Below are 22,739 nucleotides of genomic sequence, written 5' to 3' on the forward strand. Positions count from 1 at the left end.
GTTGATCACATTTTTGTAAAAAGCTGTTTAATGATAATTTTTTGAGAGGGGATACCTCACTTCTAAAAGCAACTGATTCAAATATGTAAACAAAATCAAACTAGAATTTTTAATCTTGTGCTGTACAATTTTGAGATCTATGTTCTAGGAGTTTATGTAAATTCTAATGTGGGAGTGAGGGTTGTCAGACATCAAAAGAGATTTGATGAAATTTATGAAGGCATTTTTCAATGTTTTTTGATTATTTATAAACTAAATAATTAATTGGGTTAATCTGTAATTGAAATCATCACTGCTTGCAAAAACAAGGCAAATCTAGATACAAATAGACTAACAAATATTCATGATGTCTCAAGAACATAATGTCATCTATGGAGAGTAGGAAAGCATGAATCATTATCACAACATGATAGTGTTCTCACAATGAAGATAGTATCACAATGCCAGTTCTTTTATTCAGTCATTCATTATATCCATAATTTAACCTACATGGTTGCAGGGCCTGATGAAAATCCTTACAGACATCCTTACAGACAATGGGCAATAGGTGGGTCGTAACCTGGACAGGTTACCAGTTGATCTCTCCAGGCCTTCTCTTCAATGGAAGCAAGCCAGAGAACCCAAAAACAGCATCCAAACTCTACACATAACGGACCCTGATGGCCACTGAAAACAAACTTAGCCTTCTTCCTGAAAGGTGTGCGTTTTACCAGTACACCACTTTGTCACCCCTCTGACATTCTGTTTTAATAAAATCACAGCAACCTACACAGCACAGTATACCTATGTAACTGCAGACAAATACTGCAAAAATACGGTATTTATTAACTATATTGCTGTCTCGTGTTTTTCAAGACTTAACGAATGAGAAGAGACCACATAGAGAACAATATAGTTTTACGTTGCGCTCCCTCTCTCTCACATACACACACACACACACACACACACACACACACACACACACACACACACACACACACACACACACACACACACACACACACACACACACACACACACACACACACACACATTAAACAAGTTGACAAAATAATGATGGGTAAATCCATTTACAACACCCGCTGTTTGAATGAAAACACTGATATTATAAGGCATCAAGAAATGATGAACCCTAAAGCGGAATATTCAGTGTGACTTACCGGAATCCTGTAAAGCTTTATGTCCTGTAAAACAGCCACATCCACTCTGAGGCAGATGAGAAATTAACAAGCCTAAAGAACAATACAGTTACTGCCATTTTCCTCAAAGCTATCTTGTTTTATTGATAGACTAAACCCTATCTTTACCCTCAGTACTCCCACTCCAATAACACATGCCTGCGCGCAAAGGAAATCACCTATTCATCACATCTCCAAAAACCATTTCCAGGTCCCTCCTTCACTTTTTTCATTGCTTTGTACCAAACTTGGAAAATCTTCAGACTTTGCACTCTACAATGTCTAAGGTTTTACCAGCAACAGAGCTCAGTGAGGAAAGGTAGTATGATATCCATACTCTGGCCTAATTTTTAAAACCCTGACTAAGAGACCCAAGAGGTGATATGCAAGCATTGCATGTCAATGCTGAGGATTCATTACATTCATTACATCAAGGATAAATGCAAGTAGAGCCAAACAATAGTGAGCCTAGAGGAGCACAATTGAGCGCAAAAATACATTTTCCTCTAAAGTTACAAAAAGATAATGGTATGAGAGTTTATATCAGGTCAACTGGAAAGAGCTTGACATTTAGACATTGAATCATGCTTACAGAATCAGTGTCTACTTGGATTTCTTAAACAGTTCAAATAAGTCACATATGTCTAAAAGCCCCTCGTGGCTCTCTGTCCTCCCTAATATTACCTCAGCAGTAGCTCTTGTGGTCCTCAGATTCCCTTGATCTCACACATACACCTAAACTAAACGGCTGTGTATTACAGAATATGCCACTCGAGTGTGTAGAGCTGTTAAGCAGCAGCTGCTCTGCAAGATGCTTGGTCCCCTTGGAGCTAAAATATTGATCAATTCTTGGGCAAGGCCGTACTGTCTTAACCCCCACCATCCCCATGTATAATTGAAGTGTATATCTCTTACAGTGGCATGCCAGTTGGAAGAAGGAATTAAGTACTGAGGTAAGCTGAAAGCCTATCAATGCTACCATAGCAGCTCTTTTGTCCATCAATCATATTGCTTTTCACATAGACAGGTTTCACAGGCTTGCTACATTCCCTGTAGAAAATGCCTTGTAAAGACAACTGAAAAATCTAATTGAAGAAAATGTTTTTCTTTTTTCTTACTGCAAAGAAATCTAAGGACAGGCCAAAATCCGCAAATGCTCGAACTACATTTTTACCTCCACTATGCTACAACTCTCAGCCCCAAATGCTTTTACATCAACTGAAGATGCAGGTTTCAATTTTTTTTGAACTAACATGTCCTTCAAGCCAAGACAATGTAGTAAGCAGATGTTAGCCTTGCTTGATAGATACAGTATTTGAAGCTTTAGTACACCTTACCACAAAATGTAGTGAATTGGGTATTGATGTGTATTGACATGGATGATGCACAGAGCATAAAAGAACGTGTCTCCATAGGAAGGAATATGAGCCATTAGTTGGTTTTAATAATACTTTTGAATATCAGTGAAGCTCAGAAGGACAAAAATAATAGCATTGTGACCTTCTTACTGTTGGAGATGATATTCATGGAATTTGTTGAGTAAAATTACATCCAAAATTTATTTAAACGGTTTTTCTATTTCAACATAATATGTAAAGCCCAAACAGATAACTATATTTTTGAGAGGGATGATGTTGTATCCAATTCTCCATTAATACTTCAAATGAATGAGGGACAGCTAATATGCAAAGGCAGGTTTACAATGACTGTCGAGTTGTAGAAATGCTGAATAAATAATAATGGAATGAAGACCTCCAAAGCCTGATTAGAATATCTATACAGCCAATCATTCAAATGCCAGAACCGCAGTAGCACAATAGCCAATGCAGCAGTGTGTGATACACAATTTAAGCCCCAACAAACTTAACACTTACAGGGCTAAAATATTGTCTTTTCATGTTTACATCATTGAATACATAGATCCTGAAAATGTAAAAATAAGTTTGCTTCAAATCTGAAGTTTGCTCTTTACAGATGGAGCACAAACATATATGTTCCCAAAGGCGACATTTTCAAACAAGGTGTGATCCAAAAGGCTCAAGAAATCAACTGAGTACATAAACACTTGGGCAGTGTGGATTGCTGTCTGTAAAAATACAGATACCAAATGCAATCAACATTCATTGTTCAAACACACAATATGTTTTTTTTTTCTTTTTGTTCAAGATAAATATAAATAAGATCTTTTAAGACAACCACATTAAAACAAATGGAAAAATGGTTTCCAGAGCATCCAGAGCTTGTATGTTATTGTTTAAAACTGGGATGAAATAGAGGTCCAAATAACTTCTTTTGTTCTCTAAAGAGGCATGTTTGTGGAAAATAAGAACTCTATCATGGTGACTTTCTCCAAGGGCCATCATACCCTTAAATCAGGAACATGGTATTGATAGAAAAAAAATGTAGGTTTTGCTATAACCTGGTGCAATTTGCTGGATATAAGAGATAGCTAGACAATGGGTATGTAGATTACTGTTCATGAGCAGACCTCAAGTTTTCTTGCCTATTCTTCTCTAAACACAGTTGCAGTCTGGTGACTTTCGAAATGACTTGCAGTAATAATGACCTTTGACAAAGATGATTTCAGTGAAACTCTGGTAGAAAGGTAATTGGGACTTATTCTGGTTTGAAGATCCAATAAAGTTAATTGGTAAGTTAGCTGGAAGAAGGTATAAACATGAGAAACTTTGAACCTGAGAAGGCTCAAGGTTTGTATTTCAGCACAAGTGCCACCAAATTCAAAGCGAGCACAGCCTTTTCTTTCTGCAAATTTAAATGATGCTTGGATGGAGAATAGATTTCTACCCAGATGAGCCTCCAAAATCTACATCAAAAAGAACCTAGTTTAACCAAAACAATTATCTCAAGGAAGCCTGATTATTCACCAACAAAGAGCAGACTGAATGCAGGTCCGTATTTTATGTGAGCCTTGTCAATGTCGGAAATAATAAGGAGCAGATATGAGAAATTTGGATTTTTGGATACAAAATGTGTGTATTTGCTGAAGGAAGGATTTGGCTTACAGTAAATGGGAGCGAGAAAAAGGAAGCAAGTCTAAAGTTTTAAGGAAGTGTGTCATAAGACAGTAATACGCGAAATCTCTCAATTTGGGGCGGGTGCATCTATAGATTAAGAAAGGAAAAATGGGCTACAGATTTGGTTGAACAACATAGAGCTTACTTGCAGTGGAGTGTTAATCATTTTGGTATAATTTGTTTCATTGTCATGAATTTTGTTGGTGTTACATAGAGGTAAAGTAAACCAGTTAAGCGTCACTGAATATTGCTCATCTTCTTTTCAGTAGTATTTTAGCTTGGTGCCAGAGGCTGTTAAGAGAATGTTTAAAGGTCTGCAGGGGCAGGTAGCCGTTTTATAGCATGTATCCCCAAAGGACAAAGGACTGACCACTGTAACTCAATAGTGACCAGAATATGTGTACACATTGCTAAGGGGTCTTTGGAAGTGTGATAAGATGAAAAATGGCATGCATCGCAGAGTAGAATACTGGCCTAAGGGGGAAGTAAACACACATGTAATTGTGAGGAAAAAACATGACAATTGTAATCAACTGTCATGCATCCTGCTGGCAAACATACACTATATGGCCAAAAGTATTCACTCACCTGCCTTCACTTACATATGAACTTAAGTGACATCCCATTCCTAATCTATAGGGTTCAATATGACGTCGGCCCACCCTTTGAAGCTAAAACAGCTGATTGATGCAATCATATCTGATCACAGTGAGGGGGCAGAGATATCCAACAGCAGCTGGATCACATTCAAAGCACCCCCTCACAGTCCAAGTAGAACAACAAGCCAGCCAGCTGAAAGAGGTAGAACGATGCCATGGCAGCATGGAACTTAGATATGGAAGGATAATGGGAGAGAATCCTCTCCATATTCACCATGATGCTGTTGAACTAAGAACCAATGTATCTAAGAATAACTATGGTGAACCATTACAGGTCAGAGTAGATGCCATGGTCATTTTGTGGAATACTTAATACTGGCAGTGAGACATCTTGAAGACAGGGCTGACATATAGATAATAGCATTTGAAGGAAATGAATACTATAGAAAAAACCTTCACACCTAAAAACTTGAACAGTGATGACAGGCAACTCCCCGGATCATCTTTTCTTAATTTGATCGCCATTGCGATGTAATGTGGATTGATTAAAGAAAATGGCATCCTGAAAAAACATGGACCTTTTGGATTCAAAGGCTGCCTATGTCATAATTATCACAAATGTTGCAGTCATGGAAAGACTGAGCAGTAAAAAAGTAAGGGCCTGCACAAGAACTACAACTGTCATCACACTGTACTTATGACAAGCATCAAGAACACATAGACAATAAGAGGGATGTTTCAGAATGACTGTTAAGATCTATTGATTAATGGTAAGCTGCTCCTTATGGTGAGTAACAACATCTAAATAGAACCACAAGATAAATAGAACCACAAGAAGCAGCAGTAGCAGCAATGCATCTACGGTAGTGACAACAATGGTCAAGATCAGAACCTACCCTTCAGTTAGCTCTCATGATAGTAAATGGGCTCTTGTCACAGCAGCCCATCGCATACTATTGAAATTGCCACAAGTTTGGTCTAGGCACAAGATAAATGTAGGACTAGTAAAGTCAGCACAATTGACATATAGAATTTAAAACAAATACAATAAAGACAGGTAACGAGCAATAGCCACTGAAACAAATGTCAGAAAGCCAACAGGCTCAAGACTGTAGGCCCGGTGATGGCAGGGGTGGAAATTAAAACTTAAAACCCTTTCAACATTGCTATCTTTGTCATTTTAAAAGTCTCATTCTAACATTGTCATTTTATTCATGTTTTAAGAGCCATCAACTCTTGGTATTGTGGAAGCTGAGACACCTGATATTTTGGACCCTCATATGCTGCCGTCCAATATTACAATTACCATGGCATAAAGACTGATTTATGCTCTGCATTTTTAAGTGTGCAATTACATCCAGACTTACAAGATTAATTTGTATTTATATACCAAGACCAAAAATACACCTTTCCACATTTAGAACAGGCTTTTTTGGTAGTCCACCAATAGTGTTGGATCATAATTTCCAGTGTCTTGATACAGTAAGCACAGTGATTCAGTAAATTGATGCTTACTTAATATGTAGTTCATCCAACTCACAATGTAGGATTCCATTATTGTACTTACTATATTGACAAAAGAGGGACACAAGGTGAGCGAAGGCAAATTGAAATTCTGTCAAACAGAGATTGAGTATCTTGTGAAAATTAATGTGAAAACTGGAGAGCTATAGCTCCAAATAGAAGTCATAACTAAAGCTCCAAAACCACAAACAGTTGGGCTAATGTCGTTTCTGAAAATGGGATAGAGTAGACCATGGATGATGTGATTATGTTATCAAAGCTACTGCACCACAAGCTCGCATTTGAGCTGCAGGACAAGTAAATATGTCTGCCTAAATGCAATAGACAGAGAAAGCAGAAGGTACTTTTTGAGCTTTGAAAAGGGACTTGTGAGTATCCACAGCCCTTGGAAACTCATACTATACAGAATAATTTCTCTTACTTGTTGCAGAAAGAGACAGATATAACTGTGGGGTTTTGACTAAGAAAAGGTGTATGGTAAACAACCATCAGCTGCAGGGGTCTGCAACACAGCCCAATTCCAACTAGTTTGCCTAAGAGTTAATGAATCAAACAAACAGTTGAAAAATTACTTGTGTCCCACCCCATATTCAAAGTTATTATTCGCCACTTAGTTGTCAACCGTGCGGTTGTGCTGTTGTCTACCTTGATGAGTTAGTGGTGATGAAAGATAGGCCTGCAGCTGTCATGCCCACAGGAAGTGCTATTTTCACAGAGTGGAAAATCAAATTTCTTTCACAAATATAAGCTACAAGTGTGTTTGTCAGTACAAGCATATCAGTAGAGAAAAGGTGTATGTGAAGCCCTGTTTTACATAGGCCCACAGTAGCTTTTCCCAAAACTTACCTGTAGGTAGCAGCCCATGAAAAAAGAAAATAAGGGAGCTGAAACCTATGCTTCAAAAACAACAGTTTCTGTTCACCAAACCAACAAAGATGGCAAATGCAGCAACAGAGGCTTTGTAACTGTGTGGCCTCTGTGGCGCACATCTCATCATCTGTAAAGGGGGCCATGGCTGAAGTGGAAACATTATCCAGGGACCATGGAAAGAATACAGTAAATACCACAATATACCACAGCTTCGTGGTATATTGTGGGGGCAGCGTGGGGGCAGGAGGTAGAACAATTGTCTTTGGAACTGAACATTTCTGGTTCAATTCCCAGCTCTTCCTAGTTTGCCGAAGTGTTGTTGAGCAAGGCACTGAACCCCTAACTGCTTGGTGCTTGTCAACGGCAGCTCATTGGACATGGGCAGGTGAAAATAGTTTTCTATACAGTTGGTCTGTCTGTCAACAGCAGAAATGCAGGCAATCACATTTATTCATACAGTGTTTGATGACTTTTCTTACAAAGATGAGTTTTGACCTTCCACTGAACACTGCAACCAGTGGAGTTGATATGTGCAATACACCAAAGCACTACACTGTAGAAAAAAAAAGATTTCTGTTGAAAAGTTGGCATCTCTAACAACTGACATAGCACTTGCAATGACAGGATGTCACTCAGGATTTATTGCCCACCGAAAATAAGACTTTCAAAAGTTTTCAAAAATGATTGCATCATACATCGGACAAACAAGTGTGCATATGAACACACTTGTGAATGTGATAAAGTGACAGATTTAACAAGATGACAAGTGAATCAGTAACGGCATGTGCATTTATAATGGCATCATTGTGTTTTGACAGTATGCATATTTCAATGAAAATTAGATTAACATAATTTCTGGACTATAAGCCGCTACTTTTTCACATGCTTTGAACACTGCGGCTTAAACAACGATGCAGCTAATTTATGGATTTTTGGGGGCTAACGAGCTTCATGCTGCCAAAACATTTAGCCTCATCACATCAGACCAGTGAAATGACCAATGTAACAAAACGTGAATGACTAACAGCTATTTACATTTTGTAAAATTGCCTCTCAGAAGGAATGAGTTTGGTAAATAACAACCCTATGTTGCAATCCAGTTAATCCAAGTGGTAATGTAAATATCTGCAAACTATATTGCTCACTATTGCTCACCATATGGAGGCCTAGAATTAACAGCAGAATTCCTGGATCAACATGAGGAATTGCATAATCAGACAATTAATGCCAATCTTACACTGTTTGTGGATGGTTGAAGTTTCAGACCAATCAGCATGAGGTAACTCGAACTAGTATGGAACAAGAGCCGGAAGCTTAAACCTGTATGCCACTCATAAATCTTAAGTCTCAAATGTAACACAAGACAGAGCTAGGCTACATACATAATGGTTGTGGTTTAAGAGAGCAGCCATTAAAGTTACTCAGGATGAGCACCAAAAGGGGTTGTGGCAGTGTTGAATGACCTTCGGTATACTTAGCTCTTTACAGAAGACTGTTACTCTTAAAGAGCATCATTCTGAACATTACACGAGGGATTTTATTTGGGGATTTATTTGGGGATTATTAGGCAACCTCAACAAGAAATTAGGGCAGATTGTAATTATAAACTTACTTGGATTTATGAGCTGCCACTAGCACATACATGCAAGCATATCAATAAAAATATATCTACTACCTTGTGAACAGCTGACTGCCATCCATTTTCCTAAAGGTCCACATGAGAAATAAGCACTTGAGCAAGGTAAAAGAGAATGGATAGGTAAATTCCAGTATTTTACTCAAATACACCTGGTAGATTTCGATCAAGTGAAATGGAGGACATAAAGGTTGTGCCACCAGGCCCACCAAAGAGACACTATGTCTACATAGAAGTGTTTTACACGAGAAAGTGGAACCAAATCAGACAAGAGGATCCCTTTAAAGTGATCCTAGCAACCCCAGCTGAACTGAAAGTGGAATGTAAGAAAGTTTTGTTTCATCTCAATTACTGCTGCAGAGCAGGCAGTCCAACAAGAGCACAGCCCAGGCCAGAGGGGGATGGCAACAATTTCCTGCAAGTAGACAATATTGGAGCCCACCAGTAAAAACAGGGAGGGAGATGCTCACTCAGATGCTAACTCAGAGTGGTTGAAAGACAGAAACAAGATAGCAGGGCCTAGACAAGAAGTGGATCAGTGGCAACATGACTCAGCCCAGATAATAGAGATGGAGATGAACATGGCATGAAACAAATAACTTCAGAATAGTAAATGGAAAACAATTTATTAAATCAGTGGATGCAGTTCACAGCTAGAGAAGTTATCAAACACTTGCATTACATGTTAAATTCCAAGAGATTGTCATGTTATTAGTCACACTCTAACCCAGTCATCTGACAATAACAATACGAAACTGTGTGAAAAATGTGACATTTGCTTTGCATACTCTGCAGTCGAAATGGCAGGTGATATGCAAGATGTGTTATTTGACAGATTACATAAATATGCCCGGAAGGACTAGTGAATAAACTTCCGTCTGGGTCTACATCACTAACAGAAATGGCAGAAGATGTAGTGTGTCATTTTTGCATGCCACATGGACACAGGACACAGCACTTGATATGGGGAATTCATAACATCCTTGATAAACAAATAAAATGTCAAAAGAAAATCACAATGTATAAAGCTTGGTTTCATACTGCACAATACTGACACCATTGTAGCATCACAGCATAAACACATTTTGAAAAAATGGGCTATAAGAAACATTTAAGAAAGATTCATTGTGGAAACCATGTTTAGCCTGCCATTTCTGTCCAGAGGCACATAAGTAAAGTAAAAGTGGTGTGGCAAACCAAATGGACAGTACTGTGTACTCCAGTCATGTTGACAGTGTTCAAAGAAGAGAAGACGTCAGAAAGTTTTGAAGATAAAAGATATAGAAAATGAATATCATGGAATCTATTACCAGTAAGGTAGGTGTATCAAACAACTATCTCGCAACAGGAGAATTACGAACACAGGCAGGTCAGGAGACAGGGTAATTAGATCGACTATTAATGCAAACAATATATATATATGACATATGAGAAGATGGATTAAATTTTTGTGGTACAATCAGCAAATATATGTTCACTCAACTATTTCTGGAAGTGAACGGGTTGGTGAGTGATTACGCGCAAAATCCCAGACAGCAATGTAGGACAGGTTTATCATTAATATTTTGCTTACAGAAAATCAAGGTGCATATGCGTACATTGGGTTATACCAATGCAAACAAGGGAAAACACTAACTTAAAAAAAATATTTGGGCATTTTTAACACTGCGATGAACAAGAAAAAAGTTCTTACTGGAGCAAGAAAATAAAAGTGTTAGTTAAAATCTGTGACTGTTAGGATAAATTGCCATTGTAGAAAGTTCTTTACACAGTATAGGTGGAGTGGATTTGCATTAATTCCAGTTTGTTATATGTTATCAATATTCAAAATGGCATTACCGGTATATAGAAAAGCTAAACTGACAACTTAACAGTTATCCATGATTGTAATCACATAGAAGTGGGGATTTCAGATGAACCAACCCACTTACAGGTTAAACAGGACAAAAAAAGAATTAATCTCTGCTACTGATATTGTAACAATTATGGTGTGGCCCCCTTTCTAATTTGAATTGAAAAGTGCTGTGCAACACAATCATTATTATGCACATTCTAAGGGATATCCATAGTTGCTGCTGTACCTCTGTATGCTGTCAATAGCACATATTGGCCGAAATAATTATGCAAATTGTCAAGAGGGTTTAACTTAACACATAGTGGAGTAAAACTAACATTCAAGAATGATACAGTTGGGGATAGAAAGAAAATATGTACACCACTGTACATATTCGCAAGAACAGAGGAATCAGACATATAATTCCCATACATGAGGTTTTAGGCAAGTGAATTTACAAATGAGTTGAACAGTTATTAAAATAAGGTATAAGGTGCTGTTAAGGCCTATTTACAGCTAAACTTTGTGTCCCAGGGGAGAAAATGGGTTAATTTGCAAGCGTAAAGGCAACGCTAATAACCCTGACGGTTGAAGTGAAGGCTTATATCCTACAGCACCTGGACACAGCAGGAACCTACACTAGGATTCTGTTTGTAGATTTCAGCTTTGCCTTTAACACAATTATCCCAGTGTTTTTTAAGGACAAACTGCCCAGCTGAACATCAGCTCCCTAACAAACAAAGCACAGCAGAGGATGTTCTTCCTGAGGCAGTTAAAGAAGTTTAATTTGACAAAGACAATGATGGTGCACGTCTACACGTCCATCATCGAGTCCATACTCACCGCCTCCATCACCATCTGGTACGCCGCCGCTACCGCCAGAGACAAGGCCAAACTGCAGCGTATCATCCACTCTGCAGAGAGGGTGATTGGCTGTAATCTCCCCTCTCTACAGGACCAGTACACCTCCAGGACCCACAAGCGCACAGGCAAAATCCCAGGCCACCCCTCTCAGTCAGGACATGAACTTCTCCAACCACTCCCCGCAGGCAGGAGGTTGCAGGCCATCAGGACCGAAGCTACCCGCCACAAACAGATTCTTCCCATCAGCAGCATGCCTCATAAATAATGCCCCAGTGCCCCACTGACACTGTACCAACCCCTCTAATGCACTACCTTGCACAACCAACCACGATCGCCCTGATCTCGCTTTTATTTCTCACTTATTTAATGCCTGTTGCAAGTTGTCTGTTGAGCATTGTCAACCAAAGCTAAATCTTTGTAGTTGCAAAATTACTTGGCGAATGAAGCAATTTTGATTCTGATTCTGATATTGATTATGTCACCCGATAATGGTCAACCATCCAGTAAATAGACCAACTTTCACAAATGACCAGGTACCACAAGGAGGTACCCATGACCATTTTGAATGAAGGGTTCCCTATAGCAGTAGTCCAAAACCTTTTTATCATCATGGACCGGTCAACGCTTGAGAATTTTACCGTGGACAGGGGGGGGTTGCGCACGCAGTACACGTAGATTGTTTATATTGAGACTATAATAATAAACATTTACTTCCCCTTCGAAAGGAAACTTTCCGTCTGACGTCTGTTTTTTACTCATTTTGCTAGCTTGTGGGTTACATTTTTGACGCTCAAGTGACCGAGATGTAAAGGAGAGATTCCATTCGTTTTTTCAAAATAAAAGATTTTTTTATTTCTTGTGCTGTCTGGTACCAAATGATCCACGGACCGGTGGTTGTGGACCACTGCATGGATCCAACAAGCTCTGATGAGGCCCCCATCACTCACCCCAGCAGGTTAATTGTGGGCTATATCACCACAGACCTAGGTCTTAAAGTGTGTCCAGTTAGAAGAGATGAGCAAACCCCAAAGTCCCCAACTGGCCCATTTGATCGTGAAGAGAATCCTATGGCAGATGACATAAGCATTGGCTTTCTTTTTCAACCAGCGCCATTTTCCAAAATATAACTGTGTCATGCTCCCCCACCCTCAAAAGTCCCCTTTGGGATGTTCTGGATATATAGCAACATGTCTCTATATGGCCAGGAACTTGGCATTATTTGTGCCAGTTTTATAGCATTACATTCCAGATTCTTCCTGAATTCTTAAAAAAATTGAGATATTTCCTCCATTTGAATACCACCCGTTCCATTTTACCACAGGCATGCATATACTTTAATGGCATTTCATTGTCTTATTTTAGCAACATGTTGAAAATCCCATTGGCTACATAGCATTGTCATTACTACAAAGTAAGAGGTGATAACTGCACTACTGCAGCAGTCACCACACACATAGTTTGTAGTTAGATTAGTTACTACCATGATCACTTAAACTTGCTTGCTGAAACAAGTAGGTTGCTAATGGGTTTCCTACATGGCTCTGACAAAGTTCTGGAGTCCAATAAAAAGTGTCTGAGTCAAAAGAAATTCAAGACTGAGTCTCTTGACATACTGGCTTGACCCTCATACTGAGGCTCACATACCCATAGGCGGTGGAAAATCCAGAGTTATGTATGTGTACACAGCTACAAATCTGCCAGCATAAGTACTACCTGCTGACAAATACTGGCTGCTTGTGTGACTTCACCACGCTGACTGAGGGAAAACAAACACAGCCACTGTTGTTAGTGTCAACTTTACCTTGGAGGTCTTACAAATCGCTTGAGATGCTTCACGAAGTGAATGATCCACTCCCCATTTGAATATACACAAAAGACAGGACTTGTATGAGTTCTCTTTTGCTGTTTTACAACTTCGTTTGTTAGAGTATACACAAGATGATAGGCAGTTTAATAACTTCAGATGAGCTTTCCGAGACCATATACCTGCTTGTATTAACCCCAGGAAGCAAGCATATAGCAAAAAGAGAGGCCCTTTCTATTTGTGTTCATAAAAATTTGAAATTAAAGAAAGGTGATTTCACCTTTCCTGTAATCACTGGAGAAAAGGGCATAGCTTTCAACTATATGACAGGCGAATAATGTGTGTAATCAAACGGAGAAGCTCACAAATATACAAGAGTCAGTGGAGAGATTTTTCTTCCACTGAGCCCACCTTTCTGGAGTTTGTGTCTTTTTTTAAAGACAAAGGCAAAAAGTGGTCAGATGGAGGCTTTATTGGCAGCTTAATCATAGTACTGAGAGCTTCGATTTTCAATGTTTTAAGGAAGACTTTGTTTTTACTGGATTAATGTAACCAACTTTTCAACTTTAACCATCAGATTTCAGTTTTGAAGCCGGTATAAAGATGAACTATTCAAGAAATAAAGGAACAAGATGACAAATGACTGCCGTTTTCTGCTCCTGTGGCAGGCTGCCTCTCATTCACCTTTCCAATGTTTTGGATACATGAAATATAGATCTGAGTGAAGAAAGTGTTTTTTACTGTGAATGATAGTGAAGGCTACTGAAATTAGTTAATACCAGGGCTGGGCTAAGACCTGTGAAAGCCTTGAAAAAGGGAAAAAGGGTAGAAAAAAAAATATGTAGGTGTGTATGTGACTCCTTGCTGATTTTTTTAGTAGTACCTAAGTCATGCCAAACAGCATTTCAAGACCTACAAAAGCAGAGGTCACAGGGACAGGAACAAAGCCTGGCCTTTTCTCAGAAGCCCAGCTGTCGGCTTGATAATGTTGCACATATGAGAAGAAACTGCTGGTTCCCCATGAAGGCAGTGGAGTTCAAATGGAGCGATCACAGTGAGAAACAATACAGAGAGATGCACATTTCTCTCTGCCTCGTCTGGTCTTTTAAGTGTTATCTGTTGTCAGAGGTACAACATTGCCCTCTACTGGCTTGTAGCTTATACTGCACAGTCTGAAAAAATATATTGGGTCAACTGTCAAAAAATCTTGAGTCATGAACCCAAAAGCTGATTCAAATGAGTTACACTGAGTTGTGCTTCAAAACAACTAAAACCAGTGATATGAAAAATGACTGTATCTTACCTTAATATTGCAAACACAAGGGAGAACACAAAACCTTCAAGCATAAAAGCACAGATTGAAAAGCCAGGCTTTTCCATTTTGGATTGTTACAGTGGAGTTATTGTTGCTGGGTTTTTTTTCTTTGAAGCAACGCCATTATCACAAGATTTGACAGGCACTCAAGAATAAATGTCACAATGTGAGCTAACCAATCATTTCAAAGATCAAAATCCTGTTTGTATTGTATGTATTCACTATGTTTTGTCCAGCAAAGCCTGCAATTTCCATAAATACCACCCTGCATTTCAGTGTTTTTTTCACCTGTTTTAGACACATTGGTGCAAGTGACTTAACACTGAAACTTTATCAGGTTGACAATGAAAATTAAACAAAAGTGATTTCTTCTGCAGATTGCATAACATCAATAAGAGATGTTACTTTCTCCTATTTAACTTTCATTCACATTATGTCCTTAATTGAAGCTGTACAATTTCCTGGTTCACCATCAGGCATACTCAATTTAATCTTTACTTAAACAGCGCTGAATAACAAACACGGATTGACTTTGGGAAAAATTTATGGCAAGTACCACATCTTCTGGCCTTGGAAAAATGATTCAACAATAAACCTTTTTTGGATGGGGGGGGATTCGATCCCAAAAAACTGTCTGAGGAGGGATTTCACTTCCAGGACAAATGGACATGCAGGAACAAAGCACATAACAAGTGCCAAGAGTACACAAAACATCTGTTAAATTAAAATGAATTCAAATGGCTTCCTTTCGTGCGTTCTTTCTTTTGACAATAAAATGCACACAGAAAACAATGTCGTTCACTGCCATGCATTAATAAGTATCTCTGTATATAACAACAATCAGCCGACTAAACAATATATGAAAAAAAAAACAAGCTTAATTATTCATGAATGGCAATTGAAAATCAGATGCAAAATACAGCTGGAAAAATCATTGGCAAGACAATTTTTTCATTCCAGGATGAAAGAAATGGCAGGGGGAAAGAGATTAAGCAAAGACTGTAACTACAGCTCATTTTTGGTTTTCACCTGATATTAAATACAATCCATCATAGCTGACTGTGACAGATGGGGAGGAGTCGGGGCCCCTGCAATTTTTAGAGAGTGGAGACCCCCACCCCCCAACATTATTTGGATATCAAACAGCAATTTGGCACTCATAAACACCGGCATGAATGCAAGAGCATCAGGCCAAATCCAATAAAAAAGCCACTGCAGCTCTTGCAGCACAACACAGACAAGGCTGGGTTCACTTTATCATCCTGATAGGATATGATGTGGTTTATATCATAACTCTGGATGGATAATGGGATTTGGATGCTTATTGGGGTACCAAGTGGGTTTTTATACAAGCTATGTGTAATGATAGATCAAAGAAGGGCCATACACTTTGAGAGATGGTTTGATCGAAAGAACATCAAGCCGAAGCAAGAGTAAAAAACAGACGGCAACAAAACTGGCAATCAGAATGTGCCATAGCTGTGATTCATTAGTTTCTCTGTAAAAAGCAATTATATAACACATTTGGCAGCCAACTCACCGTTGTCTTTCTCTTAGAGAACTTACTCTCACAGCGTCTTATACAGTAGCTTGCACACAGTTAGCAGATCAGATACCTCACCATAGCAATGCGCCAAAAGCTCAATACTCTGATGACATCATAAAACAGCAGGACCAGCCACCAACCAGGGTGTACTGTATATATCAGTATTTTGGTCTTGAATTTAGACTTATCCATTAGATTTAACTCTTTACATGACCTACCTGACTACCTTGTGCTCAGTTTGACAACTAAAAAGATCAGCTCTGCACTGTAGATTGACAAGAGTTTTTGTAACCGGAACATTCATTGGAATGCCAGTGCAGGAAACAAGCCACAAGAAACAATATTCCAGACCCAAGGGTGCCTAGCTAATCAAAAGAAGTAATTTCAAGAAGAAATCGATGCCAAAAAGATAATGATATCAGTGTTACATATTTGGAACTTTATGTGTCATGTTCTTCATTGTTACAACATTCTCTTAAACCACTTTCAAGAAGTAATAAGAAATTTCATCATCAAAGCACATCTTTCAAAGTGTACATCCACACTGTGACAGAAAAATTGTTCCTTTGTTCCCTTTGTTAAATTATGATTGTAGAGGAGAAAAGATTTAGCGAACAATTGTTGGAAAAGTAAAGAACCTAGAAAAGTACAACAGTGAGACAGACTGACTTTCTCTCTTTCATGGATTTGTATAATTTAGTAGTCCTACAGTGATCGATCGCCATGTCTCTTCTTTGCAAATATATTAACACAAAACCTTAAAAAGAGGATACACAGTAAGTATAACAATAATTCTGTGTTACTGTCCTAGTTTTCATCCGTCCAAAGTATAGAGGATCTAAATATTAATGGTTGTTATGGTAGTATGGAGTTGACAGTGAGACTGTAGAGAAACAGAATGTACTAATACTAACCCACTTCTTTTATTTTTGTTTTGTTGTTTTTTTTTTGGGGGGGGGGGTTACAATAATACAGTAGATAGGGCTTCTAGCATATAGTGAAAATGTATAACTAGTTAACCGAAAACATCTTCACATTATGAATCTTGTTAAACTAATACAAAATCTCAAATTCATGATAAAAAAGAGAAGGGCATCCTCACATACATCCATCTCGGTTATTAACAATCTCTGGTTTTGGACATAGTTGTAAAATGTTAAATTGTCCGACTATAATCTTTCGATACAATCTGCATTGGAAACACCCACCTCACCATTGCAGATTTTTACAAACATATAATTTCTGAAAGGATAAATTTGTGAGGACCTCACTGTATGATTTTTAACACAATAAACTCAGAATATGATACATAGCGTAGTACATCATGGCAATGTTTGTTAACCATGTCTGACTTCTGACGTTTACTTTTACAGTTTTCTTTTTCAAACGAAACGAGTTAAACATTGACTTAGAAACATAAGCATGCCATTTGAACATTTTCTGTCCAGCCTGCTTCATGTCTTCCTCTGAAAGGTTAGATGGCAGGAGCCATTACATGATACAAGGGGTAGGAAAATCAATTCAGTATTGTGGATAATATTCTATAACCCTAATCACTACAGTATCCCAACTTCATCAAACTTCCTTCAAAAACAGCCAGCAGCACTGTGACCTTATAATTTGCACTTGAAATCACTGTTGTGGGAGACGTCAGCTTGCAACCTATATGTGTACTGAAGCATAGGTTTAACACATCTGGCAAGACTACAAGAGAACAAGACACAAAAACAAACAGAATGTGGGAGAACAAAAAAAAACATGAAATGGGACTGAAAATGTTGAAGTGAGATGATGTATGGGTTTATATGAAAAGAATGTGACACATATTGTTCAAAAAGTGAAGTGCTACATCCACAATTTCCCAGCTAGCCAAAAACTAGTTGAATTTTCAACTGCAAGCAGTCTCTTCACTAAATACCAGGTCACAAATAATGGGAAATATGGTGAGCAAAAATAATTGGTCAAAATGGATCCGTCCCTTGCAGTTTTTACCACTTAAAAATACACTCAGGGAAAGACAGGAAGAGTGAAATGCCACACTCAAAAAGGTTGCAGGTTTTTCGATCACAGAGCAAAAACCATGGGGAAGATCTGCGTACTGTGTTAGCTGTTCCAAAAAACTTAATTGGACAACACATCCATCGACAACGGTTCTTCTTCAGGCATTGTTCAATCCCAAAGAACAGTAGACAATATGTTACCATAATGTTAATAATAACAATAATAATAATAATAATATTCAATATACTGTCCTTATACTACATTTGGGCACAACAATGGCGCCAGTTAATCTTGAGCATGTAAAGGGTAGAACAAATGATTAGCAAAATATACATTTGAACGCATGATGTATTTTACATCACATCTATTCAAAAACTGTGAGAACAAAAGGCTGAGTTGAAATAGTATAAATACATATACAAAAAAAAAATCCCTGCATTGCACAATAAGTGGTAAACGTGAATATGAGGCTCAATGAAGTTCTTTAAGCATCGCAAGTCTTGTTTTATGAACCATTTCTTAAATGGTTGATACTGATTGTATTGATGGATCATTAATATGATGGGGTGACAAAGTATTTGACAACAAACTTTAAATTATTCTAGCATCTAGTACCACCAAACTTCAAACAGATGGTTAACGAAATGTCCTCTAATAATAAAAGTACTTTAAAATGTCAGGGAATAAAGTACAAGGGGACATTTGTAAAACGGCTGACAAAGCTGAATCCAACCAGAATTACTTCTATGGACCTGTATGTCACATGAGCTTCCGTTACTCAACAGCTCAGAAGAACACTCAAATTATTAGCTCCAAGTTGTTGGCTCTAATTAAATAATTGGTACACTAAATTAATAGTGAGCAATGCCTGAAAATGTACAGTATTCCTTTATTGTCATGAATCAAAAAAAAATCTGAAGAATTTCAGATTCAGCTGACCAACTCTATTGAACGTCGTTAGTTACATCCTGGGAATATATCAAGATTTCACAATATACAGTTTATCACACTTACTACACTAATTCCCAATTAGAATGATCTTTAAAGGATAAAGCAGTGTGCTTGTTTTGGTTTTTGAAAATACTTTATGGAAAACCTTTTTTTGAATTGTCATGATACATTCTCTGACTGATAATTCACAGGATTCACAGGATGGTTCACAGGACCAGTATTTAGTAAATGTTTTTGATTTGATGACTGGTATTTTTGCTTGAATGAAAGCCGGCTATCATGAAAATGTATTGGGAACTTCACCTTTAGTTCTCAACAAAATGAATTTCAGGCTGTTAACGGCGTGGAAAGGATATGTGCATCAAATGCCATCTCAGCATCAAGCATTTATCTCATCCAAATTATGTTCTATTCAAACAATTGTACAATATATTCTTGAAAATGTCTGTAAATACCATTATAAATCTACCTCATTGAAGGAGATCTTATTGTGTTTCATCCTGTGCTTGGAACTCTTCCATGTTTTACCAAAGAAGCACTGGTGATTTCTGTCATACAGAGTCACTCGGAGCTGGTAGGTCACGTCTGGTTCCTCATCTGATATTTCCTATGAGATAGAGAAAAGAGGTCCAAATTAGAAAACTTATATATCTGATTATGGGAGGATTGGGCAGCATATGAACAGTTATCATGAGGAAAAAGCTTGCATCACATAATCGTGATTACATTAATCAATTTCTAAAATTTGAGTCAAGAGTGATGCCATGTTTCAAATGCATCACTGAAAACAAACATTTCAATTGTTTCAAAACAATTTTTAGACCAACAGCACTAAAGAATGACTAGAAATCATTTATCAGAGGACAATAAAACTTGCTGTTTTGGTGTTGATAAAAGTGAACATATATGTTTGGGGTAAGTTATCAGATAGATGTGAGAGAAGATGATGCAGATAGGTCTATACGGAGGCAGATGATTCGCTGTGGCGACCCTGAAGGGAATAGCCCAAAACAGGAGATATCATCAGATATCACCATATTCGGGTACAGCAACACATAAAACGTCGTTTTGCAGTAATATTTAAATGTTAAAGTACAAGAAACCAGAGTGTTCTAAACTAACCCTTAAGTTAAGTTTCGCATACCACAGCTATGTTGAGCCACTACAGGTTGTTGTTTTGTTTTTGTTTTGTATGTATACATAGCTGCAGTCACCTTTTTAATGTGAGCCGTGGTTAGGCGGCCAATGCTGAGCTGGACGCCGCGGGACTGAGTGAGGTGCTTCTCAGCAGCCAGGCGGACTGTCTGGCTGGGCGGGGGGACCAAACGACTTCTGTCAAACTCTTCTCTCCAGCCGTTCGCCATGGTGGACGTAGTTTCTGTTTGTACCATATTTTCAGTTTAAAAACGAAGAAGATGTTGTTGTGATCTCTGCCTACTTCTCCTTTGGCTTTTGCAGAACGTATGCCACAACTGCGAATTGCTGTTCGATACTATTAGTCATTTAAGTCTTGCTATTTGTAGACGATTCTTTTTTGCTCCAACTCTACGCAGACACGGCCCTAATGTTTTCTTTTCAGTCCTATAAAGCGGAAAGATGAGCAGGAATATTATATTTTTCTAACCGCTTGTACTTTCATATGCACGGGCGCCATATTGCTATTGGACTGTACTCTGTGGCAGTGTGGAGGGTTGTCCGAATAAACCAAATATTTCACTAGAGGTAGTCATGCTTATGCAAACGATACAAATTGATACAAAGATTGTGTGTTGTGTGTATATATGTATGCCGCGAGTTCGTATTTGTCGAGGCATTGCCCCTGAATGAAATACCACAATCGCGATGTATTATCTGAAACCCCTTAATATGGTATCTTCCGTTGCGCTGCATCAGTTGCTATGGTAATCCCCACGCTACCATCTTTTGGCATAGGAAGGCAGCATTAATTTACCTTTTAAAACAACGTAAATCATTCAGCACAGAACTATTCAAACAAATATTTTGTTTCTAGAAGTAATAGCCTTTCAGACTACCTGAGCGGCATCGTAGTAGCTGTTGTAGTTGTACATTACATTTAAACCCACTCCCCATTGCTCTGGACTATTGACCTTGACTGCTCTGGACTGAAGTACCTGAAATCCTCCACCTTCTTGATCTCCACTCCCTGAGGCCTCACCGTTTCACCTGAGTTCCTCTCATTCACATACATACACCCTGCCTTGCAGTGACTAATTTTCATTCCTCTCCTTTCCAGCGCATAGATCCACCTCGAGATTTTCTGTTCTCTAGTCTCACTACAGATCACAATGTCATCTGCAAACATCATAGTCCATGGAGATTCCTATCTCACCTCATCTGTCAGCCTGTCCGTCACCGCTGCAATCAAGAAGGGACTCAGAGCTGATCCCTGGTGGAGTCCCACCTCCACCTTGAACTTCTCAATTGCCCCTACAGCACACCGCACCACTGTCTCACAGCTAGCATACATGTCCTGCACCAGTCTAACATACTTCTCAGCCACTCCAGATTTCTTCATACAATACCACAGTTCCTCTCTTGGCACCCTGTCATATGCTTTTTCTAGGTCTACAAAAACACAATGCAGCTCCCTCTGGCCTTTTCTGTACTTCTCTATTAGCATTCTCAAAGCAAATACTGCATCTGTAGTACTCTTTCTTGGCATGAAGCCATACTGCTGTGCACAAATGCTGACTTCTGCTCTCAGTCTAGTTTCCAATACTCTTTCCCATAACTTCATTGTATGGCTTATCAACTTTATCCCGCTATAGTTGCCGCAACTCTGCACATCTCCCTTATTCCTAAAAATGGGCACCATCACACTTCGTCTCCATTCTTCAGGCATCTTCTCACTCTCTAAGATCCTTTTGAATAAACTAGTCGGAAACTCTACCGCTGCCTCTCCTAGACACTTCTGCACCTCCACAGGTATATCATCAAGACCGGCTGCCTTTCCACTAGCTTCTGTTGTCCAATCATCTGGAAGCTCTCCTTGGCCACCTGCTTTAACTCTAATTTAAAATTGTTATGGGACCTGTGTTTGAGGCAAATGTCATAACGAGGTGTAAGATGATATCCAACGAATTCAGGTTACATCCAATGTCTATGATGCCCACTCAATTGTATACTGTATTGTTAAATTTAAATCTGCACATGCTTATACTCAACATTAAGAGCTGAGGATAAGTTCAAGGACAAACACAGATGCCCAACAATTTTATTACAGTTAATAGTTGTGACATTTTTACACAGTGGCTTGAAGCACACAGGTTGGGTGCACTCTATTGCAAATTTATCCTGAAAGATTACAATTTAATTTGGGGGGAAACAATATCTTCAAATGTCACCCTCCCTTCCAAATAAATAAATATAACTATAAATTATTTTATAAAGCACTTTCTATCAAAGTGCTGTACAAACAAGAAGAGATAACAGCAGAACACAATTAAATTTAAAAAAAAAGAAACATTAATTTATTGTCAATCCCTGCACTGAGGGACTATGTAGGCCAAGGGGTGTCCAATAAATGTCCTGTGCACATTTTCGGACTGTAGGGGGGAAATT

General features: G+C 38.5%; 1 protein-coding gene across 1 annotated transcript in view; it reads right to left on the bottom strand.

Moving 5' to 3' along the window:
* Window positions 1-20,902, bottom strand: part of nphp4 (nephronophthisis 4) — a 160,784-nt gene extending 139,882 nt beyond the window's left edge. Inside the window, exons 1-2 of the mRNA XM_086159231.1 lie at window positions 20,372-20,902; window positions 19,627-19,764 (exon numbers count right to left, since the gene is read on the bottom strand). Coding sequence (XP_086015357.1) covers window positions 19,627-19,764; window positions 20,372-20,548 — 315 coding nt within the window. The 5' untranslated portion in view covers window positions 20,549-20,902. The remainder of the gene's footprint in view (window positions 1-19,626; window positions 19,765-20,371) is intronic.
* Window positions 20,903-22,739: the final 1,837 nt, after the last annotated feature.

This window comes from Fistularia commersonii, chromosome 14, assembly GCF_037954325.1.
Source record: "Fistularia commersonii isolate RoL2024-O1a breed Wild chromosome 14, RoL_Fcom_v1.0, whole genome shotgun sequence".
Lineage (NCBI taxonomy): Eukaryota > Metazoa > Chordata > Actinopteri > Syngnathiformes > Fistulariidae > Fistularia > Fistularia commersonii.